Below are 19275 nucleotides of genomic sequence, written 5' to 3'. Positions count from 1 at the left end.
TTTTAAAGCCAGATAGAATACAGATATGCAGATTAGTGATTGCAACTTCAGAAATTCAATAAGCCGTCAATATTCATACATCACCACTTAATGACAGCAACATCTGTAATCACAAGAAAGCCTCAAACCTTTTATGAGCTGATTCCTTAACCGTCACCAACTTGGATGATATCTGTATCTTTATTAGTTTGGGAAATGTGAATGGAAATCAATAATTCTATGATGATCCAGATCTAATCCAGATGTGACCTATGAGCAGATGTTGATGAATCATGGAGGGTTTGGCTGCACTCTTGTCTGAACTGAACTTGCTGCAATGCTGACATCATCAGACCAGAACATTTACAGAGCTGATTTATTGATAATTCATTCTCACTGCATTGGATGAATGATACATTAACAATTTGACCAGATTTGTAGGTTGTACTTCACCATTCCAGCAACCAAAGTTTACTTTATGTTGTGTCTGCGGTGATGATCTGGGATAAAAGGGGTTTAAAACCTTTATTAGTTGAAGTCAATGATCATTTGAATAATAGGAGCAGCTGGGAAATCCATGGTGATGATCCCATAACGCTGCTTCTGCCCTGACTGGGCCATCAAGTAGTGATAGAGTTTCTCATTGATGCTTAGTGCGACGGTTTTGGGGTATGCAAACAAACCGGCTCCACTGCTGAAGGTCAGAAACATCGTGGACTCGCTCCCTGTGGGTGCAGCCCCCAGGTGCTTACGAACGCTCTCCCATTTCTCCCGCACATGCAGGAGTGTTGGCACCTATAGGATACAGAAAACTTGTAATATCATACATTTGAAAATAGTAATGCCAGTCTGTGCCTCCCAGGTCATTGTTGCTATAGCACCACTAACAGTTACAATGTGTTCATTTATTTATTTATTATACTATCCATATCTCACAGCAGCTTATAAAGTATCTGCCAACTTAAAATGGAGTATGTTGCTCAAAGGCTCTTTACCTTCCAGTGGTCAGCTATGTCCAGGGAACCGTAGCGCATTCCCAAGTCTGGACCGTGGAAGTCTTGCAAGACAACGAGCTTCCCTCTGGCCTCGCCCATGGTGGGCATGAGGCGACTGTGCCACAGCAGATCCCAGTGAGCATAGCGGTGGATGTAGCTCACTACAGCGCTGTAGATGTCATTCGTCTCACTGAGCTCCTCCTTAATCCGCATCAGCACTGTTTCACTTGGGTACTCTTGCAGGAAGTGGGCCACGCCCTCCAGCACGTGGCCAAAGTGCGCCCGCTGGTAGGACACCCCGTGGTGGATAGTGAGGTTACCCTTCACGTGGCGCACACGGACGTCTAGGAAGCGGATGCCGGCCCGTAGCTGGGACAGCAGGCTCCAGGATTGACATTCAGCGTAGACGCCACCAAACAGGGCCATGGCGTTGTGACTTCCAGGCATGGTGACTTCAGACAGCAGCCGGTCATCATGGATGCCAGACATCCAGTACGGGTTGAGGAACTCTGGGTTGGATGTGTCATCATAGTCGGGTCTCTGAATGGCACTGCAACTTAAACCAGTGACTCTGACACAAACTTAAATTTAAACATAAATATCAGCCCCATCAGAAAACTTAAGCAGCTTCTTATACATTATCAACCAACCTTTAGACATAAACTGTAGACCATTAATGAACTCACCCGGCAAGGACCATTAACTGGAAGAACATCTGATGCATTTTGACTTGGCCTCTTCTTCTTCTGCTCACCTGTCAGTCACACAAAAGTAAAACAGATGGAGTTAACGTAATCACTCAAAATAATCAAACTGAATGATAAACTGGATAATAAGCTTTTTTATTGAGAAGTGGTTAAAACAACAAACCAAGTAAGTTCCTCAATAGATTGAAGACGAAGGTCCATGTTGTAAAAAAGAATTCTAAAGTCTCACACAGATGTGACAATACAGTAATACACTCTATTGTATAAGCACAGTCATGTTCTATTGGTGTTTGTTTGTAATGTAAACATATAAGAAGAACACTGTCGAAAATGTTGTTCAGTGTCTCTTGTTGCTTAAATTCCTGCATTCTTGGTTATTGGAGCCTCAAAGATGGACACGTTTATATTTAAGGCCAAATGCCTAAAATGTAAATAGACCACAAACTTACCAATAAAGTTAAATATAGTTTAACTTCAAATCAAATGAACTCCAAAGCCAATCCCTTTACAAAACCATGGTGTGGTTTGGTCCCAGTGTGGGCTCAGTGTGACCTCACTTCACCCCTGCAGGACTTTCAATGGCAGGCTTTACTTTTCTAATCCCCCAAAAATGAATGAAAGCGTCCGCTGCCTAGTCAAACCTGCTGATGTGCTGTTGTCGCCCCGCTTCGGCTCAGCCCCGGTACCAGAATGGGATTGTCTTCAACCCACGAGCCTCGGGCAAGAGAGAGTGAGAGGGGGAGAGAGAGAGGGATACATAGAGATAGGGGAACTTTTCATGTTGCCACAAGAAAAGTCAAACGTTACACAACAGCCTTGTCCCGGTTCCATTGATAATATTTGGTCAGCTGTTAACACAGTGGGTATACCCAGAGTGTGAAGATCACATTCGTGCACCCCTCATCACAGCCATGATCTGTCATTGGTTGATTATATAGATTACACATTACCTGATCATAATTGGAATATAAGCCTGTTTACTTCTTGTGTGTCTTTATTAAAAGTCTATTGCAGCTGGTACAGTAGGTTTAGATTGACAGTAGTGGGGTGTTGTGTTTGTTTACATTTTGCTGTCAAATATCCGGGTGAAACCAGGTGAAAGCTCGGTGCTGTTACTTGCTTTTTAATTCATACGATACATCTATGGTCTCTAGTGATTGGCGTATTGATTATGTTGTGCAGCTAAAAGTTCATAATGGTGATCTCCTGCTTTAGCACACAAGGACACTGAAACTGGTCCCTGCTCCTTTGTTGTTCTCTCCTGTGTGTCTTCAGATGACCTCTGTGTGTGACTTTGGATAGCCCACGCTGTCATGGAAGGTGTGGCTGTGACGTACCCCAAACGAAAAAGGTCCCCACCCCGACCCCCATTTCTATTACTCCAGTCCAGATGGTAGCGGTAATGCACCAATTATTTGGCATGCACACTACCAAAAATTGGAGTAAAGAAGAAGACGAGGGAGCCCGTGGCAGACAGGTACACGGAGATGTCAATTCTGTCGACAAGAAGAAACAGTAAAGCATGTTATGGTACAAATGAAAAGTATGACGAAGAAAGAAGACGTGATTCATAAGCTCAAAAAAGAAAAATACAATTTGATTTATTTTATTTTTTAAATGAATAATTAATCATTTAGTTTCATTTTCTTAAAGCAACTTAATGAGAGGATCTACGGGATTATTTGTTTTTTGTTTAAATAAAAATAATAATCTTTAAACATTTAAGTACACTACTATTTTAATTAGATATCCCGATCCACACTACGTACCAGTTGGTGGCGGTATTGTACCAATACGTTGTTCGACAACCACCAATAAAAATCCAGGAGAAGAAAAGGAAGCTCAGTCCCCAGCATTTCCATGATATTTACTCAACACAACACTTGGCAGCGCATATTCTGGACTTCCCATTATCCAATCAGCATCCAGCACCGATGAGTCACTTCCTCATCTCTTTCACCTTATATGGCAAAAGGGGCGGAGGAAAAATAGTGGAAGTAAAGCTACGTTCGCGGCTTCAGTAGCCAGAGGGATCACAGCCTTTTCTATCGTTAGGTGAAGTAAATGAAGTCTCATTACTTTGACCTAAACGTTTGCTTGAATAAGGACAAGATCAGATGGACAGATGGAAAGAAAATCGATGAATGCTTATTGATTTATGACTGTGGTTTGGGAATCAGGAAGTGGAAGCAAAGGAGCCGAACACAAACAACGTAACACATCCTGAATGGGAGTTAAAGGTGTTAAATGGCTGCTGGGGGCTAGTTTAGATGTTAAACGAGTTCAGAATAAAGGATGTAACTGCGTAACTAGTGTTTATTTTCAGTCTCTAGTGCGTTGCTATGAAGACACACCCACTGTCCCTCCTCAGGATTATGATTACTGTCGAAACTATGAGCAAGCAGAGTAACAATGTGTGTCTGTGGTGGCACAAAGTAATAACACATTAATCCTCAATATTGTTTAAATTTGATAGAATATGTAATGGTGGAGGTCATTCTCCTCCTCTGGTCACATGTTGGAGCTCAGTTTACTGTTTGCGGGTCCTCCTTGTCTGACCTGATGCTGGTATGAAATTGGGGTTTAAGATGACACCTGTTCCTTATGGCGCACCAGCAAAGAGGCCTGTGACATGTGGTCTGTCGGCTAGGCAACCTGAGAGTTGGACTTCATTTCCACACCAAACATCAGAGAAGCCTCTGGTCAAGACTATGGGTGCTATTTCCCAAAAGCTTTCTAAGATCAGAATCAGAATCAGAATCACTTTATTTGCCAATTAAGTTTGCACTTAAGAGGAATTTGCTGTGGTTCTGGGTGCGAACATATAACATATAGAAAAAGACAACAGAAGACAACATAAAACAACATGATAGATAAGATGAGCTCAGTCTTCCTCGGGTCCTTTCTACTCTTTCCTGAAGAGGTTGAGATGAGGCATAGAAAGTTTACATTGTCCTCTCTTATCTTTCCAGCCTCCACAGTCACTTCACGCAGTCATGGCCGACGCTGGACAAATCAAGAAGACTGCCATCATCGTGTTGTGCTGCGTAGAGAAGGTCACCTCCTTCGCCTCCTCTTTCGACCCCATCTTTGGCATCGTCTCATCCCTAGTCGGGGTGGCTCACAAGCAACTGCTCAATGACAAGAGCAACCCTCTGGACAAAGATTTCCAAGCCATCTCAACCAAACTGGAGAGCATCTCCAAGAAGAACCAACAGTGCCTGAGACAGATCCGCATCGATGAAGTGAACGAAACCTTCGGCAAGTACGAGGAGAACATCAAGCACCAATACGAAGCCTTCAACACGATGTTGGCCGCGATTAAGAAAGACCCGGAGAGCACCAGCGACTACATGGATACATTTGAGAGTATTTATCAGAGAGACGGAAGTGATCTCAGTCTGGATGTTTACTACCGAGGAGTGATGGGGACCAGAACCCTGTTTGGGAGACCCCTGCTGAAGGTCTACCTGGATCACTGCAATGGCAACCGGAAGATCATGGAGTCGCGCTGTTCACACATCGCCCACCTGTTCCACATGGGCCTCATCGCCTACATGGCGTACACAGCTGTATCCAAAGATGATGAAGACGAGTTCCGGGAGAAGTGGAACAAGAGAGTGGAAGATATCCAGATGAAAATGCTGGAAGTGCTCGGTCAGTGCAGAGAGGAGGAGCAGCAGGGGCAGAAGGTGGTGGTGGAGGAGAAGGAGAACTGAATGTGGCATTGCTGTAGATTTGGTGGCACTTATTTAGGGAACAATATCAATGTTTGGTCGAGCAGCTCTGGACCACTGAGAGTCAAATCAGGCCATAATTTCCATCTCGAAACATTGAGGTTATTGTATGGATGCTGTACATTGTTTTTGTTTTAAAGAGACCACTTGAGTTTGTATGTTTCAGGTGCTTGTGTTGCAGACCAAGTTTTATACAAACTCTTTCATGAAATGCTATAAATTATAAACGAATCATGTATCACTCTTTTGTCAACATTCTTTATTCGTCTGTGATCACACCCTGTCAAGAAAAACCTGCTCTCTCTGCACTCCAGCCGCATCTAAGAACACTGAGAGAGACGTTCGGCCAAGGAACTCCAAATGGCTGCAGGAGGAAAAAAAACAAAACAAGAAGAAGAAATGGCCAAAGAAATAAAGACAAAGTAATAGACAAAGCACGAAACTAGCAATCTCTGGAGAATTGAGCAGCAATCAAGTGAAGGGGCTGCCGATCATTCATGAATTGAACTATAAATAAACCCACTAATGCTTGATTGAGCTCATGGCCTGGCTGCATTCCATTAAGGCGTGTCAGCAGCCATGACAGACACCTACAAATGGAATGCAGCTATCAAGAATGTGACAAATGCTTCTCATTTTGGCATATAAAATGAAATGCTCTGAATTTAAAATATTGTATAATGTTTCATAATGTCCTTTAAAAGTGAATTAAACGAGCTGCATATCATTTCTGTATTCAGTCATAAGCCTGCAGTGTAATATTTGGTCAGCTGTTAACACAGTGTGTATACCCAGAGTGTGAAGATCACATTCGTGCACCCCTCATCACAGCCATGATCTGTCATTGGTTGATTATATAGATTACACATTACCTGATCATAATTGGAATATAAGCCTGTTTACTTCTTGTGTGTCTTTATTAAAAGTCTATTGCAGCTGGTACAGTAGGTTTAGATTGACAGTAGGAGGGTGTTGTGTTTGTTTACATTTTGCTGTCAAATATCCGGGTGAAACCAGGTGAAAGCTCGGTGCTGTTACTTGCTTTTTAATTCATACGATACATCTATGGTCTCTAGTGATTGGCGTATTGATTATGTTGTGCAGCTAAAAGTTCATAATGGTGATCTCCTGCTTTAGCACACAAGGACACTGAAACTGGTCCCTGCTCCTTTGTTGTTCTCTCCTGTGTGTCTTCAGATGACCTCTGTGTGTGACTTTGGATAGCCCACGCTGTCATGGAAGGTGTGGCTGTGACGTACCCCAAACGAAAAAGGTCCCCACCCCGACCCCCATTTCTATTACTCCAGTCCAGATGGTAGCGGTAATGCACCAATTATTTGGCATGCACACTACCAAAAATTGGAGTAAAGAAGAAGACGAGGGAGCCCGTGGCAGACAGGTACACGGAGATGTAAATTCTGTCGACAAGAAGAAACAGTAAAGCATGTTATGGTACAAATGAAAAGTATGACGAAGAAAGAAGACGTGATTCATAAGCTCAAAAAAGAAAAATACAATTTGATTTATTTTATTTTTTAAATGAATAATTAATCATTTAGTTTCATTTTCTTAAAGCAACTCAATGAGAGGATCTACGGGATTATTTGTTTTTTGTTTAAATAAAAATAATAATCTTTAAACATTTAAGTACACTACTATTTTAATTAGATATCCCGATCCACACTACGTACCAGTTGGTGGCGGTATAGTACCAATACGTTGTTCGACAACCACCAATAAAAATCCAGGAGAAGAAAAGGAAGCTCAGTCCCCAGCATTTCCATGATATTTACTCAACACAACACTTGGCAGCGCATATTCTGGACTTCCCATTATCCAATCAGCATCCAGCACCGATGAGTCACTTCCTCATCTTTCACCTTATATGGCAAAAGGGGCGGAGGAAAAATAATGGAAGTAAAGCTACGTTCGCGGCTTCAGTAGCCAGAGGGATCACAGCCTTTTCTATCGTTAGGTGAGTAAATGAAGTCTCATTACTTTGACCTAAACGTTTGCTTGAATAAGGACAAGATCAGATGGACAGATGGAAAGAAAATCGATGAATGCTTATTGATTTATGACTGTGGTTTGGGAATCAGGAAGTGGAAGCAAAGGAGCCGAACACAAACAACGTAACACATCCTGAATGGGAGTTAAAGGTGTTAAATGGCTGCTGGGGGCTAGTTTAGATGTTAAACGAGTTCAGAATAAGGGATGTAACTGCGTAACTAGTGTTTATTTTCAGTCTCTAGTGCGTTGCTATGAAGACACACCCACTGTCCCTCCTCAGGATCATGATTACTGTCGAAACTATGAGCAAGCAGAGTAACAATGTGTGTCTGTGGTGGCACAAAGTAATAACACATTAATTCATCAATATTGTTTAAATTTGATAGAATATGTAATGGTGGAGGTCATTCTCCTCCTCTGGTCACATGTTGGAGCTCAGTTTACTGTATGCGGGTCCTCCTTGTCTGACCTGATGCTGGTATGAAATTGGGGTTTAAGATGACACCTGTTCCTTATGGCGCACCAGCAAAGAGGCCTGTGACATGTGGTCTGTCGGCTAGGCAACCTGAGAGTTGGACTTCATTTCCACACCAAACATCAGAGAAGCCTCTGGTCAAGACTATGGGTGCTATTTCCCAAAAGCTTTCTAAGATCAGAATCAGAATCAGAATCACTTTATTTGCCAATTAAGTTTGCACTTAAGAGGAATTTGCTGTGGTTCTGGGTGCGAACATATAACATATAGAAAAAGACAACAGAAGACAACATAAAACAACATGATAGATAAGATGAGCTCAGTCTTCCTCGGGTCCTTTCTACTCTTTCCTGAAGAGGTTGAGATGAGGCATAGAAAGTTTACATTGTCCTCTCTTATCTTTCCAGCCTCCACAGTCACTTCACGCAGTCATGGCCGACGCTGGACAAATCAAGAAGACTGCCATCACCGTGTTGTGCTGCGTAGAGAAGGTCACCTCCTTCGCCTCCTCTTTCGACCCCATCTTTGGCATCGTCTCGTCCCTAGTCGGGGTGGCTCACAAGCAACTGCTCAATGACAAGAGCAACCCTCTGGACAAAGATTTCCAAGCCATCTCAACCAAACTGGAGAGCATCTCCAAGAAGAACCAACAGTGCCTGAAACAGATCCGCATAGATGAAGTGAACGAAACCTTCGGCAAGTACGAGGAGTACATCAAGCACCAATACGAAGCCTTCAACACGATGTTGGCCGCGATTAAGAAAGACCCGGAGAACACCAGCGACTGCATGGATATATTTGAGAGTATTTATCAGAGAGACAAAAGTGATCTCAGTCTGGATGTTTACTACCGAGGAGTGATGGGGACCAACGCCCTGTTTGGGAGACCCCTGCTGAAGGTCTACCTGGATCACTGCAATGGCAACCGGAAGATCATGGAGTCGCGCTGTTCACACATCGCCCACCTGTTCCACATGGGCCTCATCGCCTACATGGCGTACACAGCTGTTACCAAAGATGATGAAGACGAGGTCCGGGAGAAGTGGAACAAGAGAGTGGATGATATCCAGATGAAAATGCTGGAAGTGCTTGGTCAGTGCAGAGAGGAGGAGCAGCAGGGGCAGAAGGTGGTGGTGGAGGAGAAGGAGAACTGAATGTGGCATTGCTGTAGATTTGGTGGCACTTATTTAGGGAACAATATCAATGTTTGGTCGAGCAGCTCTGGACCACTGAGAGTCAAATCAGGCCATAATTTCCATCTCGAAACATTGAGGTTATTGTATGGATGCTGTACATTGTTTTTGTGTTAAAGAGACCACTTGAGTTTGTATGTTTCAGGTGCTTGTGTTGCAGACCAAGTTTTATACAAACTCTTTCATGAAATGCTATAAATTATAAACGAATCATGTATCACTCTTTTGTCAACATTCTTTATTTGTCTGTGATCACACCCTGTCAAGAAAAACCTGCTCTCTCTGCACTCCAGCCGCATCTAAGAACACTGAGAGAGACGTTCGGCCAAGGAACTCCAAATGGCTGCAGGAGGAAAAAAAACAAAACAAGAAGAAGAAATGGCCAAAGAAATAAAGACAAAGTAATAGACAAAGCACGAAACTAGCAATCTCTGGAGAATTGAGCAGCAATCAAGTGAAGGGGCTGCCGATCATTCATGAATTGAACTATAAATAAACCCACTAATGCTTGATTGAGCTCATGGCCTGGCTGCATTCCATTAAGGCGTGTCAGCAGCCATGACAGACACCTACAAATGGAATGCAGCTATCAAGAATGTGACAAATGCTTCTCATTTTGGCATATAAAATGAAATGCTCTGAATTTAAAATATTGTATAATGTTTCATAATGTCCTTTAAAAGTGAATTAAACGAGCTGCATATCATTTCTGTATTCAGTCATAAGCCTGCAGTGAGTCCCCCTGGCCGCTAGAGTTCGCTGTTTTCCAAATAAACGTCTGTAATGTGACCCTTCTGTTTGTGTTGTGTTCAGTCGCGTCTGAAGTTAAAGGCCTCCTCAAACTTCATCTTACTCCTTCATCTAACACTGACCGGGATCGTAGTCCTGCTGCGGGCCGCTAGTTTTGGGAGAATGGCGCCGTTGTGAGAGCGGAATGTGTCGCGACATTCTCGGTAAGTTTCAGCCGCTTCTCAGGCGGAAAAGGCGGCGGTGGACGGTAGCATCTCTGCTACAACCGCGGCTCTCAACACAAACTTTGCCCCGTTCGGTTTGGATAAAGTCTATCAACAAGTCGATTAATGAAATGAATCACACTGCAGGCGCTTAGGAGTTAAATCAATTAAAACCGTTTCTTGTAATAACTGTTTAGTTAAAGACGGCGGTGCTTGTGGTTTCCGGGGCGTGACTTTCCGCACAAGTTCTATTCAATTTAATTTATCTGCTTTATCTTTACAATTCTGCCACTAAAGTTCTTTTTTTTTTATTGTCCTTATGTCATTGTTTTATCAACCGTATTTTATTCTACCTCTCTACATTCTGTATAACACTTTGCAAACGTTTGGTTTCGAAAGTAGACGACACTTTCTATAATAATCATACAAATATAATTTACTATCACTGTAACAGCTGCATTTGGCTCGTGTATGTAAAATAAATCGACAAAGTATAAGTATTTATTTGATAGGCCCACATTTTCGTTTGGTGTACAAAGTATTCTTGTGTTTGCGCCTTCATTTCCTGGTTTAGAGCAAAATAATGTCCGTATTATTTTATGTTGAAATATAAATAAACATAAACAATTAAAACTGAATTTATTCCTAAATCAAGTTAAGAATGGATGCCTGAAGATTGCATAAAACCACTCATCCACAAGCATCACCTTACTGATATTGATGTGTTATGTTATTGTTATTATTATATGGATATTAGATCAGTCAGTTTGATCTGGAGACGTTCTTCATGGCTCTTCTGTGCTCCTGTGCTGTCTCAGGCATGCCTCTCCACAGCATTTGGCCCGTGTGCAGGATGTGTCTTAAGGACTGAAGGGGAAAGTCGTCGCCATGGGCAACGAGGACGGCCTGGAGGAGGCGTTTGTGGCTGTCATCCGCCCAAAGAGTCAAGTCAGCCTGAGCTCCAAGGAGTACAGAGCCAAAGCATACGAGGTAAAGGAACAAGACAAGTCCAGCCTCGACATAAATCACTCTCCTGTGTGTTAGAACATATGCATAACAACATGGATCTATCTTTCTCTGGTTCCTGTTAAGATTCTGTTGATAGAAGTGCCTTTAGAGGGGAAGGAGAAGAAAAGAAAGAAGGTCCTGCTGGCGACAAAGATCCAATCGGGAGGGGACAAAGCCAAATCCATTTTGGATTACGTCGACGAAACAACGAGACCGATATCCAACAACCAAGGCTTCATAGGTGAGTTATGGCCTTCACGTTCACATTCAACATTAGCGTCTCTCCTGAAGGAAGTGGAATGAAACTGAGCGTCGTCTGGTTCCAGGAAAGCGTGTGGTGCATATGAAGAAGTTCCCTCTGGATGGAGACAACGGAGGAAGAGAGGCCTCCCTCTTTATCGTGCCAGTCAGTGTGAAAGGTGAGACAGGAACACATCTCCACCTGTAATGTTCAGGGTTGTATCTAATGTGGTAGTAATGTAATGAGTCCTTCCAAACAGACAACAGCAAGCCCATCTACAGCGCAGGGAGTCCCAGCTTCTTCTGCTTCCAGGACATAATGCGTGTGTGCAGTGAGACCAGCGCACACTTCTGCCCCGCCACCTCCAAGATGCTCCTGGCCTTAGACAAGTGAGACTCCAGCACAGATACAGATTGAAGTTTATGTGACGAGCTGAGGGATCTAACCTCTCTGACCTCCACAGATGGCTGGCAGAGCAACACACTGTGCCTCACGCCATCCCCGCTTTGTTCCGCCCGGCGCCTGTGGAGCGAGTGAAGACCAACGTGAGCAACCCGGCGTACGGCAGCGAGGGCAAAGTGACGGACGAAGGTCTGCACATGGGCTACACTGCCTTAGAGATCAAGAGCAAGATGATGTCACTGGAGAAGGCAGACATGTGCATCCTCAACCCGCTCTACGGCTCCGATCTGCAGTACACCAACCGGGTGAGGGACGGCAGGACCTTCAGACCTTCAGACCTTTAGACCTTTAGACCTTCAGGACCTTCAGGACCTTTAGACCTTTAGACCTTCAGACCTTCAGACCTTTAGACCTTTAGACCTTTAGACCTTCAGACCTTCAGACCTTCAGACCTTTAGACCTTTAGACCTTTAGACCTTCAGGACCTTTAGACCTTCAGACCTTCTCTTTGTTAGGTCTGCTCACTCTGCCTTTTGTTTACAGGTGGACAAAGTTATCATCAATCCATACTTTGGTCTGGGAGCGCCGGACTATTCCAAGATCCAGATTCCAAAGAGGGAGAAGTGGCAGCACGGTCCCAACAGTGTCACAGAAGACAAGTGAGCATCCTCCTTACTCAGCAGGACAGGAATCTGAACTCAGCACCCCCTTTTCCTCTTTCACCCCTTTATATACGTTCCTTTCCTGTGTCTCCCTAGGGAGCACCAGTGGGTGGAAGACTTCCCCCTCCACCGCAGCGCCTGTGAGGGAGACACAGAGTTGCTCTCCAAGCTTCTGGACAGTGGCTTCTCGGTCAAACAGTTGGACAGCGACCACTGGGCTCCTATTCATTACGCCTGCTGGTGAGTCTAACATCGTCTTCAAAGGTTCTTACACGCTGGGATTACGTCTTGCTTGTGTGTAGAGTGGACATTTGCTTGTTTCCTCCCCAGGCACGGTAAAGTGGAGGCGACCAAGCTGTTACTGGAGAAGGGAAACTGTAATCCCAACCTGCTGAACGGCCAGCTGAGCTCCCCTCTGCACTTTGCAGCCAGAGGAGGACACTCAGAAATCGCCCAACTCCTGCTGCAGCACCCTGAGATCGACCGGGTAAGGAACGCAGGGGAAAATGGGGAAGTGAAAACCCAGGAGAAGTCAAACTAAACTCACCATTCCCACCTGCAGCACATAGAGGACCAACAGAAGCGATCGCCTCTGCAGGTGTGTGAGGAGAACAAGCAGAACGAGTGGGAGGAGACGGTGAAGCTGCTGCAGCAAGCGAGCGGCAAACCTGTGAGTCACAACCCAAGAGATGGGGATGATGAAGACGTTATGAGTCTCATGTGAAGTTGTTTTAAAGCACAGATGCTGGATCCTCTTCCTCCTCCTCCTGACGTAAGAATGTAGGGTTTCTCTCTGTGGTCTTTACTGACCCTGAACACTAGATGGTGCCACCTCCTCCTGGATAAGACAAAGTGTGCCACAAGTTGAGTTCTGTGACCTCGGTGTCAGGATCAAACATAGGCCTGATTGTAAATGTAGCTATTTATTAGTCAACACGCTTGGGAGGCCGAGCTCAGGGCTAAAATACCTTATTTGTTCTAAGTAGGTGACCTCTGTTCTTCATGTCTTTAATACTAACAGTCCAGGCTTTGTGTCACTTGGGTTTCCCTCCCTCCCTCCCTCCCTCCCTCTCTCTCTTACCTGCGTGTGTGTGACAGTATGAGAAGGTGCGCATCTACCGCATGGACGGCTCGTACCGCTCAGTGGAGCTGAAGCACGGCAACAACACCACCGTGCAGCAGATCATGGAGGGCATGCGTCTCTCTCAGGACACACAGCAGTACTTCACCATCTGGATCTGCTCCGAAAACCTCTGTGAGTGCAAACAGAGCGAGTGCACGTGCACGCGCACGCTCACACACGCACACACACACACACACACACACACACACACACACACACACACACACACACACACACACACACACACACACACACACACACACACACACACACACACACACACACACACACACACACACACACACACACACCAAACCAAACCAAGTGTGAGCAAACACCATCACTTCCTCAGCGCACTTTATGGGAAACATTTGATACTATTATGATATCAACTGAACCATGTGTGTGTGTGTGTGTGTGTGTGTGTGTGTGTGTGTGTGTGTGTGTGTGTGTGTGTGTGTGTGTGTGTCAGACCTGCAGCTAAAGCCATACCACAAGCCCCTGCAGCACCTGCGGATCTGGACAGAGATCGTGACGGACCTGACGGTGCTCGATCCTCAGAGGGAAAACCCTCAGCTCTTCCTCCGCAGGGACGTCAGGCTGCCTCTGGAAGTGGAGAAGAAGGTGATTCACAGTTATTAAGGACCAGGATGTTCAGAAAAGGCATCAGATATTGACAGCATGTGGATTTGTTTGTCTGTCTCAGGTGGAGGATCCTCTGGCCATCCTCATCCTCTTCGATGAGGCTCGTCACTGCCTCCTTAAGGGCTTCTTTCCTGCTCCAGACACCAAGCTGATCACACTGGCCAGCCTCCTCCTGCAGATCATCTACGGCAGCTACGAGAGCAAGAAACACAAGCAGGGATTCCTCAAGTAAGAGACTGATTGCATGTAGGAAACTCAGAAACACTTTGTATTATCTTCCAGCTGATGTATGAGAGCTGCTTTTCTCTGTTGTCGTGTTAACAGTGAGGAGAACCTGAAGTCCATTGTGCCGATATCCAAAGTGAAGAGCAAAGCGTACCACTGGACCAACAGGATCCTCCACGAATACAAAGTAGATCAGCTCTTATCTCTCTTAAATGAAATGCCATTGCCGCTGTGTGTGTGTGTGTGACCCTGTGTGACCCTGTGTGACTCCCTCTGCCCCTCCTCCAGGCTCTGAGCACCAGTGAAGGAGTGAGTAAAGAGATGCACCACCTGCAGCGCCTCTTCCTGCAGAGCTGCTGGGACATCCCCACATACGGAGCGGCCTTCTTCACAGGCCAGGTCTACACCAAGGCCAGCGCCAGCAACCACAAGGTCATCCGGGTGTACGTGGGGGTCAACACCAAGGGGCTGCACCTCATGAATATGGAGACCAAGGTGTGTGTGTGTTTACAATGGGGAGCGGTCGTACCTCTCGTTTTTGGAGAAGTGTCAGGACTTTGACGGTCTTTTGTTTGCAGGTCCTCCTCATCAGTTTAGAGTACGGCACCTTCATGTGGCAGCTTGGACACGCGGATCAATACTTCCAGATTCACAGCGGGGAAAATAAAATGAACTTCATTGTGCACACAAAACAGGTAACTGCTGTACGAAGGGTTAGGAAGTAGAATAAACAAATACCAATATCTTCTACTACGTATTGGAAATGTTAGTGTGTTCGTATGTGTGTGTAACGTTGTGTATTACCTCATAGGCCGGCCTCATTGTGAAGCTTTTAATGAAGCTGAGTGGACAGATGACTCCAAACGATAAAGGCTTATCAGACAAATATGCTTACGGATGAAAACGCCGCTGAAGACAAAGATGCCAAAGATCCCAGTTCAGGTTGATTCTTGCTGGCTTTCATTGGACTGCAGCCATGTCAGCCGCTCCTCACACACACACACACACATCAATCTATGTATTTCACACACATGCTGATATTTTTCACAACTTTACATTCTGTGTTTGAGTAGTCATACCTTTTCAGTGAATGTAAATATGTATATTAATGTTCTATTTTAATAAATTGAATGATGTACAATTGAGTTTTGCCTCTTATTCAACTGTTATACAAAGAGATCAGTATATCCAAAGATCTATAAAAGGTATGGATGGTTGTTTGGTGGAGCTCAGATACCACAGAAATGACTACTGATATATATTGATTACTTTGCCTCCATTGTCGACAGAAATTAGTTCAAATTTGGTGCAATAAAATGTAATTGTTGTGGAATTATAAGGTGTGTAAACCCTCAATTATAAAGGATTAAATTACACAAATTAATATTAACTGTTCTGATAGCGAAGCCTAAATTAGCCTGAAATTGCACTTCGGAATTTAAAAAAGGTGAAGAATAGAATGTAAAATAGAAAGAGAGGGGCTCACGTTATTTACATAGTTTATTTATATCTATTACTTGTTTTTTATTGGTATGTTATTTTTCGGTTATTCGCGACAGAAAAGTCTTGTAATTATTGCTTTTTAAGAAAAGTAAGACTCAAATATCAAACAAATCAGTGTATTATCTCGCATTTTACCTCATCTTTGTTGAACTCTCCCGCACACACCACAGTGGCGCAGCAGCGGTGACATCATATAGCCAGACATCGGTTCAGGCAGCGGCAGCCAATCACAAGCGCATATATTTGACGGACACGCGTCGAGCAGCCAATAGGAAGTCTCGGTGTGTCAGGCGGGGGCAGGAGCAGCAGTGACAGGTAGAGAATAGAGATCCTCCCTCAACAACATCACACTACAGCACTTTACAGCGCCGCTTTAGGGACCCGGAGCACAAACACGGAGCTCTTATGGGACATTTAACACTGTGACTTTGCTTTGAAACGCTACAATGTCGATGCATTTCTACCAGTTGAGCACCAAGTTGCTCGGGGACACTGTGGGCAAAATGAACGACAACCTGACCTCCGTGTTGCTTGCAGCCTCGGCCATCACTCTCACGCTGGGGTATCTGTCCAAAGTGCTGCTGAGACAGGCCGGGGCCGCAGACAAGGACCAGGTGAGTGAAAACAGCTGATTGAAGAGGTGGAATTATGTCTGATTAAGTAAGACGTCATCGGTAATATGCTTTGGTTTTATTTGCAGAAATATCCACCGTACATTCCCTCCAACATCCCTTTCCTGGGACACGCCATCGCATTCGGGAAGAGTCCTATTGAATTTCTGGAAAATGCGTACGATAAAGTAAGCAAAGTTTGGGTTAAATGAGTTCTTATGGGATGTTTGTTTATTTTGCATGATTGGAGATTTAATAGAATGTTCTACAAGATCAAAAACTCTATATTCACACATTTACTTCCTTTTCCTCTTGGTTTTAAAAAGATTCATACTGAAGTTTGTCCACTTGTGCTACAACTTAGGTGCATTGACCTTTAACCCTTTGCTGTCCACCCACAGTATGGCCCCGTGTTCAGTTTCACCATGGTGGGGAAAACCTTCACTTACCTGCTGGGCAGCGAAGCGGCGACTCTGATGTTCAACAGCAAGAATGACGACCTGAACGCTGAGGATGTTTACTCCAGATTGACCACGCCGGTGTTTGGGAAAGGAGTGGCCTATGACGTACCCAACCAAGTGAGTCCATCGACACACACACGTCACATTTAATCAACACCATATAAAGAAGGGGGAAAAGGGTCGGACCAGTAAAAACAATCGTTGTTCTTTGCCACGTTTCAGCTCTTTCTGGAACAAAAGAAGATGCTGAAGACCGGACTGAACATCGCTCATTTCAGAGATCACGTCAAGGTTATTGAGGCAGAAACCATCGAGTACTTTCAGAGATGGGGAGACAGCGGAGAGAGAGGTAAGACCCGACACAGATCAGGCTGATGAAGCAACTTACCCCACGTGGACGAAGGCTTGTTGCTGATTGAGTTTCTGCCCCCGTGTCAGATCTGTTCGAGTCTCTGGCCGAGCTGATCATCCTGACGGCGAGCTGCTGCCTCCACGGGAAGGAGATCCGCAGTATGCTGGATGAGCGGGTGGCTCAGCTCTACGCAGACCTGGACGGAGGATTCAGCCACGCCGCCTGGCTCCTGCCCGGCTGGCTGCCCCTGCCCAGCTTCAGGTGAGGCGGCTGGATTAGAGCCTAACATGCATTTCTAAAGGGTTTCAGACGATGTAACGTAAAGAGAGTAACGACCTTTAACTCTTGTTTTGTGCAGGAAGAGGGACAAAGCTCACATCGAGATCAAAAACATTTTCTACAAGGTGATCCAGAAGCGCAGGAACTCCGGGGAGAAGGTGGACGACATCCTGCAGACGCTCATCGACGCCACCTACAAGTAAGACACAGCAGCAGATACTTCATTAACAAAGTAGCTCGGTTTCTGCTGAGCTAGAGTTTTAAAGATGCTTCGCCAACCCCTGCTGTCTAGAGACGGACGTCCCCTGAACAACGATGAGATCGCCGGCATGCTGATCGGTCTCCTCTTGGCCGGTCAGCACACCTCGTCCACCACCAGCGCCTGGATGGGTTTCTTCCTGGCCAGAGACAAAGACCTGCAGGAGCGCTGCTACGCCGAGCAGACGGCCGTGTGCGGAGAGAACCTGCCTCCGCTCGACTACGACCAGGTGAGGCCTGCGCTGATCTGTGTTTCATCATCTAAACGAGGCCTTCGTCCTTTACTGATTGCTCGTTTCTCCGCTGTCATCCTCAGCTGAAGGATTTGAACTTGTTGGATCGTTGTTTAAAGGAGACTTTGCGTCTCCGTCCGCCCATCATGACCATGATGAGGATGGCTCGCTCTCCTCAGGTACGGATTCATCTCAGACAAAGAGTTGATGATGATGACGATGATGACTTGTTAGGTCTGGTGCGGCAACAGAGGCACTAACCTCTTCCCTGGTTCTGTCAGACGGCTGCAGGCTACACCATCCCCGCAGGACATCAGGTCTGCGTCTCTCCCACCGTCAACCACCGACTGCACGACACCTGGATAGAGAGGATGGATTTCAACCCGGACCGGTATCTCAACGACAACCCTGCAGCAGGGGAGAAGTTCGCCTACGTGCCGTTCGGAGCCGGTGAGAAGAATTTGACTTGACTGAATGTTTTAATAAAGTTTCTCCCAGTGAAACCAAATCTAACTTGAATGCGTTTGCAGGTCGCCACCGCTGCATCGGGGAGAACTTTGCCTACGTCCAGATCAAAACCATCTGGTCCACATTGCTGCGGATGTTTGACTTTGATCTGGTGGACGGATATTTCCCTACAATCAACTACACCACCATGATTCACACGCCTCACGAACCCATCATCAGATACAAGCGGAGGAAACTGTGAGAGACGGAAACGAGGACGCGAGGACTCAGTCAGACATCCTGAGTGCCTGAAATAAAGCTGCAACTTCTTAGGACTTCAATTTAGGAAATCTAGGCAAATGTAGAATTCTGTCCAGATGTCAAACCTTTTAGTTTGTCATGACTCCTTCCCGAGGTCGCACCGTTGTGTCGTATGTCAATATCAAACATTTAACTTTGAAAATGGGCGTTTCCAGAGCTCTGTGGTGCCGTTTTCAACATTGATAATCATATTCACAATGTGAATATCTGACTAACAGAGTGCCTTGATGGTTCTGCCTGTCTGACCTTCATGTCGTCATGTAAACCCCACCTGTGAGTCTCAGCACTGTGGCGCCGCAGTAAAAGGATCTGATGAAGTTACTGAGCACTGGCAGGCAGAGAGTCACCTTCCTACAAACTGATTAAAATGGCTTTGTGACCCGATTGTGTTTTGTTTCAAAAGGAACCCTCTCAGGTTCCTGTGGACCCCATGGCCTTTGAGTCACGAGCTGTGT

General features: G+C 45.2%; 5 protein-coding genes across 6 annotated transcripts; 4 read left to right on the top strand and 1 right to left on the bottom strand.

Annotated features, from left to right (window-relative positions):
* Window positions 1-379: 379 nt before the first annotated feature.
* LOC142989791 (1-phosphatidylinositol phosphodiesterase) lies at window positions 380-2397 on the bottom strand (the record flags this gene model as incomplete). Its single annotated transcript, XM_076139478.1, has 4 exons — window positions 380-774; window positions 975-1545; window positions 1661-1728; window positions 2323-2397. Coding segments are annotated over 4 exons (981 nt in total), but the record flags the coding sequence as incomplete, so codon positions are not given.
* Window positions 2398-3650: 1253 nt separating this feature from the next.
* On the top strand, window positions 3651-5659 carry LOC142989592 (protein rapunzel-like). Of its 2 annotated transcripts, none has more exons than XM_076139161.1 (2): window positions 3651-3736; window positions 4654-5659. In XM_076139161.1, exon 2 carries the CDS (start codon window positions 4678-4680, stop codon window positions 5398-5400), a length of 723 nt encoding a protein of 240 aa, XP_075995276.1. In that variant the 5' UTR covers window positions 3651-3736; window positions 4654-4677; the 3' UTR covers window positions 5401-5659. The 2 variants fall into 2 exon arrangements, with proteins under 2 accessions (XP_075995276.1, XP_075995277.1); XM_076139162.1 differs by lacking the exon at window positions 3651-3736 and adding an exon at window positions 3749-3894.
* Window positions 5660-7312: 1653 nt separating this feature from the next.
* On the top strand, window positions 7313-9517 carry LOC142989590 (protein rapunzel-like). Its single transcript, XM_076139160.1, has 2 exons — window positions 7313-7393; window positions 8311-9517. Exon 2 carries the CDS (start codon window positions 8335-8337, stop codon window positions 9055-9057), a length of 723 nt encoding a protein of 240 aa, XP_075995275.1. The 5' UTR covers window positions 7313-7393; window positions 8311-8334; the 3' UTR covers window positions 9058-9517.
* A 369-nt stretch (window positions 9518-9886) lies between these two features.
* Window positions 9887-15491, top strand: krit1 (KRIT1 ankyrin repeat containing). The gene is made up of 17 exons (XM_076139159.1): window positions 9887-10049; window positions 10868-11039; window positions 11142-11298; window positions 11384-11476; window positions 11558-11687; window positions 11762-12005; window positions 12244-12359; window positions 12459-12602; window positions 12693-12849; window positions 12925-13032; window positions 13461-13617; window positions 13958-14109; window positions 14192-14358; window positions 14455-14542; window positions 14644-14850; window positions 14934-15050; window positions 15167-15491. The coding sequence occupies exons 2-17, from the start codon at window positions 10938-10940 to the stop codon at window positions 15254-15256; spliced, it is 2229 nt and encodes a 742-aa protein (XP_075995274.1). The 5' UTR covers window positions 9887-10049; window positions 10868-10937; the 3' UTR covers window positions 15257-15491.
* A 679-nt stretch (window positions 15492-16170) lies between these two features.
* On the top strand, window positions 16171-19199 carry cyp51 (cytochrome P450, family 51). Its single transcript, XM_076139187.1, has 10 exons — window positions 16171-16472; window positions 16559-16657; window positions 16871-17047; window positions 17153-17279; window positions 17369-17543; window positions 17641-17760; window positions 17854-18049; window positions 18136-18231; window positions 18334-18502; window positions 18583-19199. Exons 1-10 carry the CDS (start codon window positions 16305-16307, stop codon window positions 18759-18761), a joined length of 1506 nt encoding a protein of 501 aa, XP_075995302.1. The 5' UTR covers window positions 16171-16304; the 3' UTR covers window positions 18762-19199.
* Window positions 19200-19275: the final 76 nt, after the last annotated feature.

Source organism: Genypterus blacodes, unplaced genomic scaffold (genome assembly GCF_046128005.1).
Source record: "Genypterus blacodes isolate CSIRO-AG114 ecotype Tasmania unplaced genomic scaffold, CSIRO-AGI_Gbla_v1 ptg000438l_1, whole genome shotgun sequence".
Taxonomy (NCBI): domain Eukaryota; kingdom Metazoa; phylum Chordata; class Actinopteri; order Ophidiiformes; family Ophidiidae; genus Genypterus; species Genypterus blacodes.
Note: the sequence above shows the minus strand (reverse complement) of the source record. Positions and strands in the feature narration are given on the sequence as shown.

Bases quoted from the DNA above. Each gene is read 5' to 3' on its own strand.
- LOC142989590 (XM_076139160.1), top strand. From the start codon at position 8,335: ATGGCCGACGCTGGACAAATCAAGAAGACTGCCATCACCGTGTTGTGC.
- cyp51 (XM_076139187.1), top strand. From the start codon at position 16,305: ATGTCGATGCATTTCTACCAGTTGAGCACCAAGTTGCTCGGGGACACT. The intron at 16,658-16,870 runs GTAAGCAAAGTT...GTCCACCCACAG, and splicing joins TGGAAAATGCGTACGATAAA to TATGGCCCCGTGTTCAGTTT. The intron at 18,050-18,135 runs GTGAGGCCTGCG...TGTCATCCTCAG, and splicing joins CTCCGCTCGACTACGACCAG to CTGAAGGATTTGAACTTGTT.
- krit1 (XM_076139159.1), top strand. From the start codon at position 10,938: ATGGGCAACGAGGACGGCCTGGAGGAGGCGTTTGTGGCTGTCATCCGC. The intron at 11,040-11,141 runs GTAAAGGAACAA...GTTCCTGTTAAG, and splicing joins ACAGAGCCAAAGCATACGAG to ATTCTGTTGATAGAAGTGCC. The intron at 13,618-13,957 runs GTGAGTGCAAAC...TGTGTGTGTCAG, and splicing joins GATCTGCTCCGAAAACCTCT to ACCTGCAGCTAAAGCCATAC.
- LOC142989592 (XM_076139161.1), top strand. From the start codon at position 4,678: ATGGCCGACGCTGGACAAATCAAGAAGACTGCCATCATCGTGTTGTGC.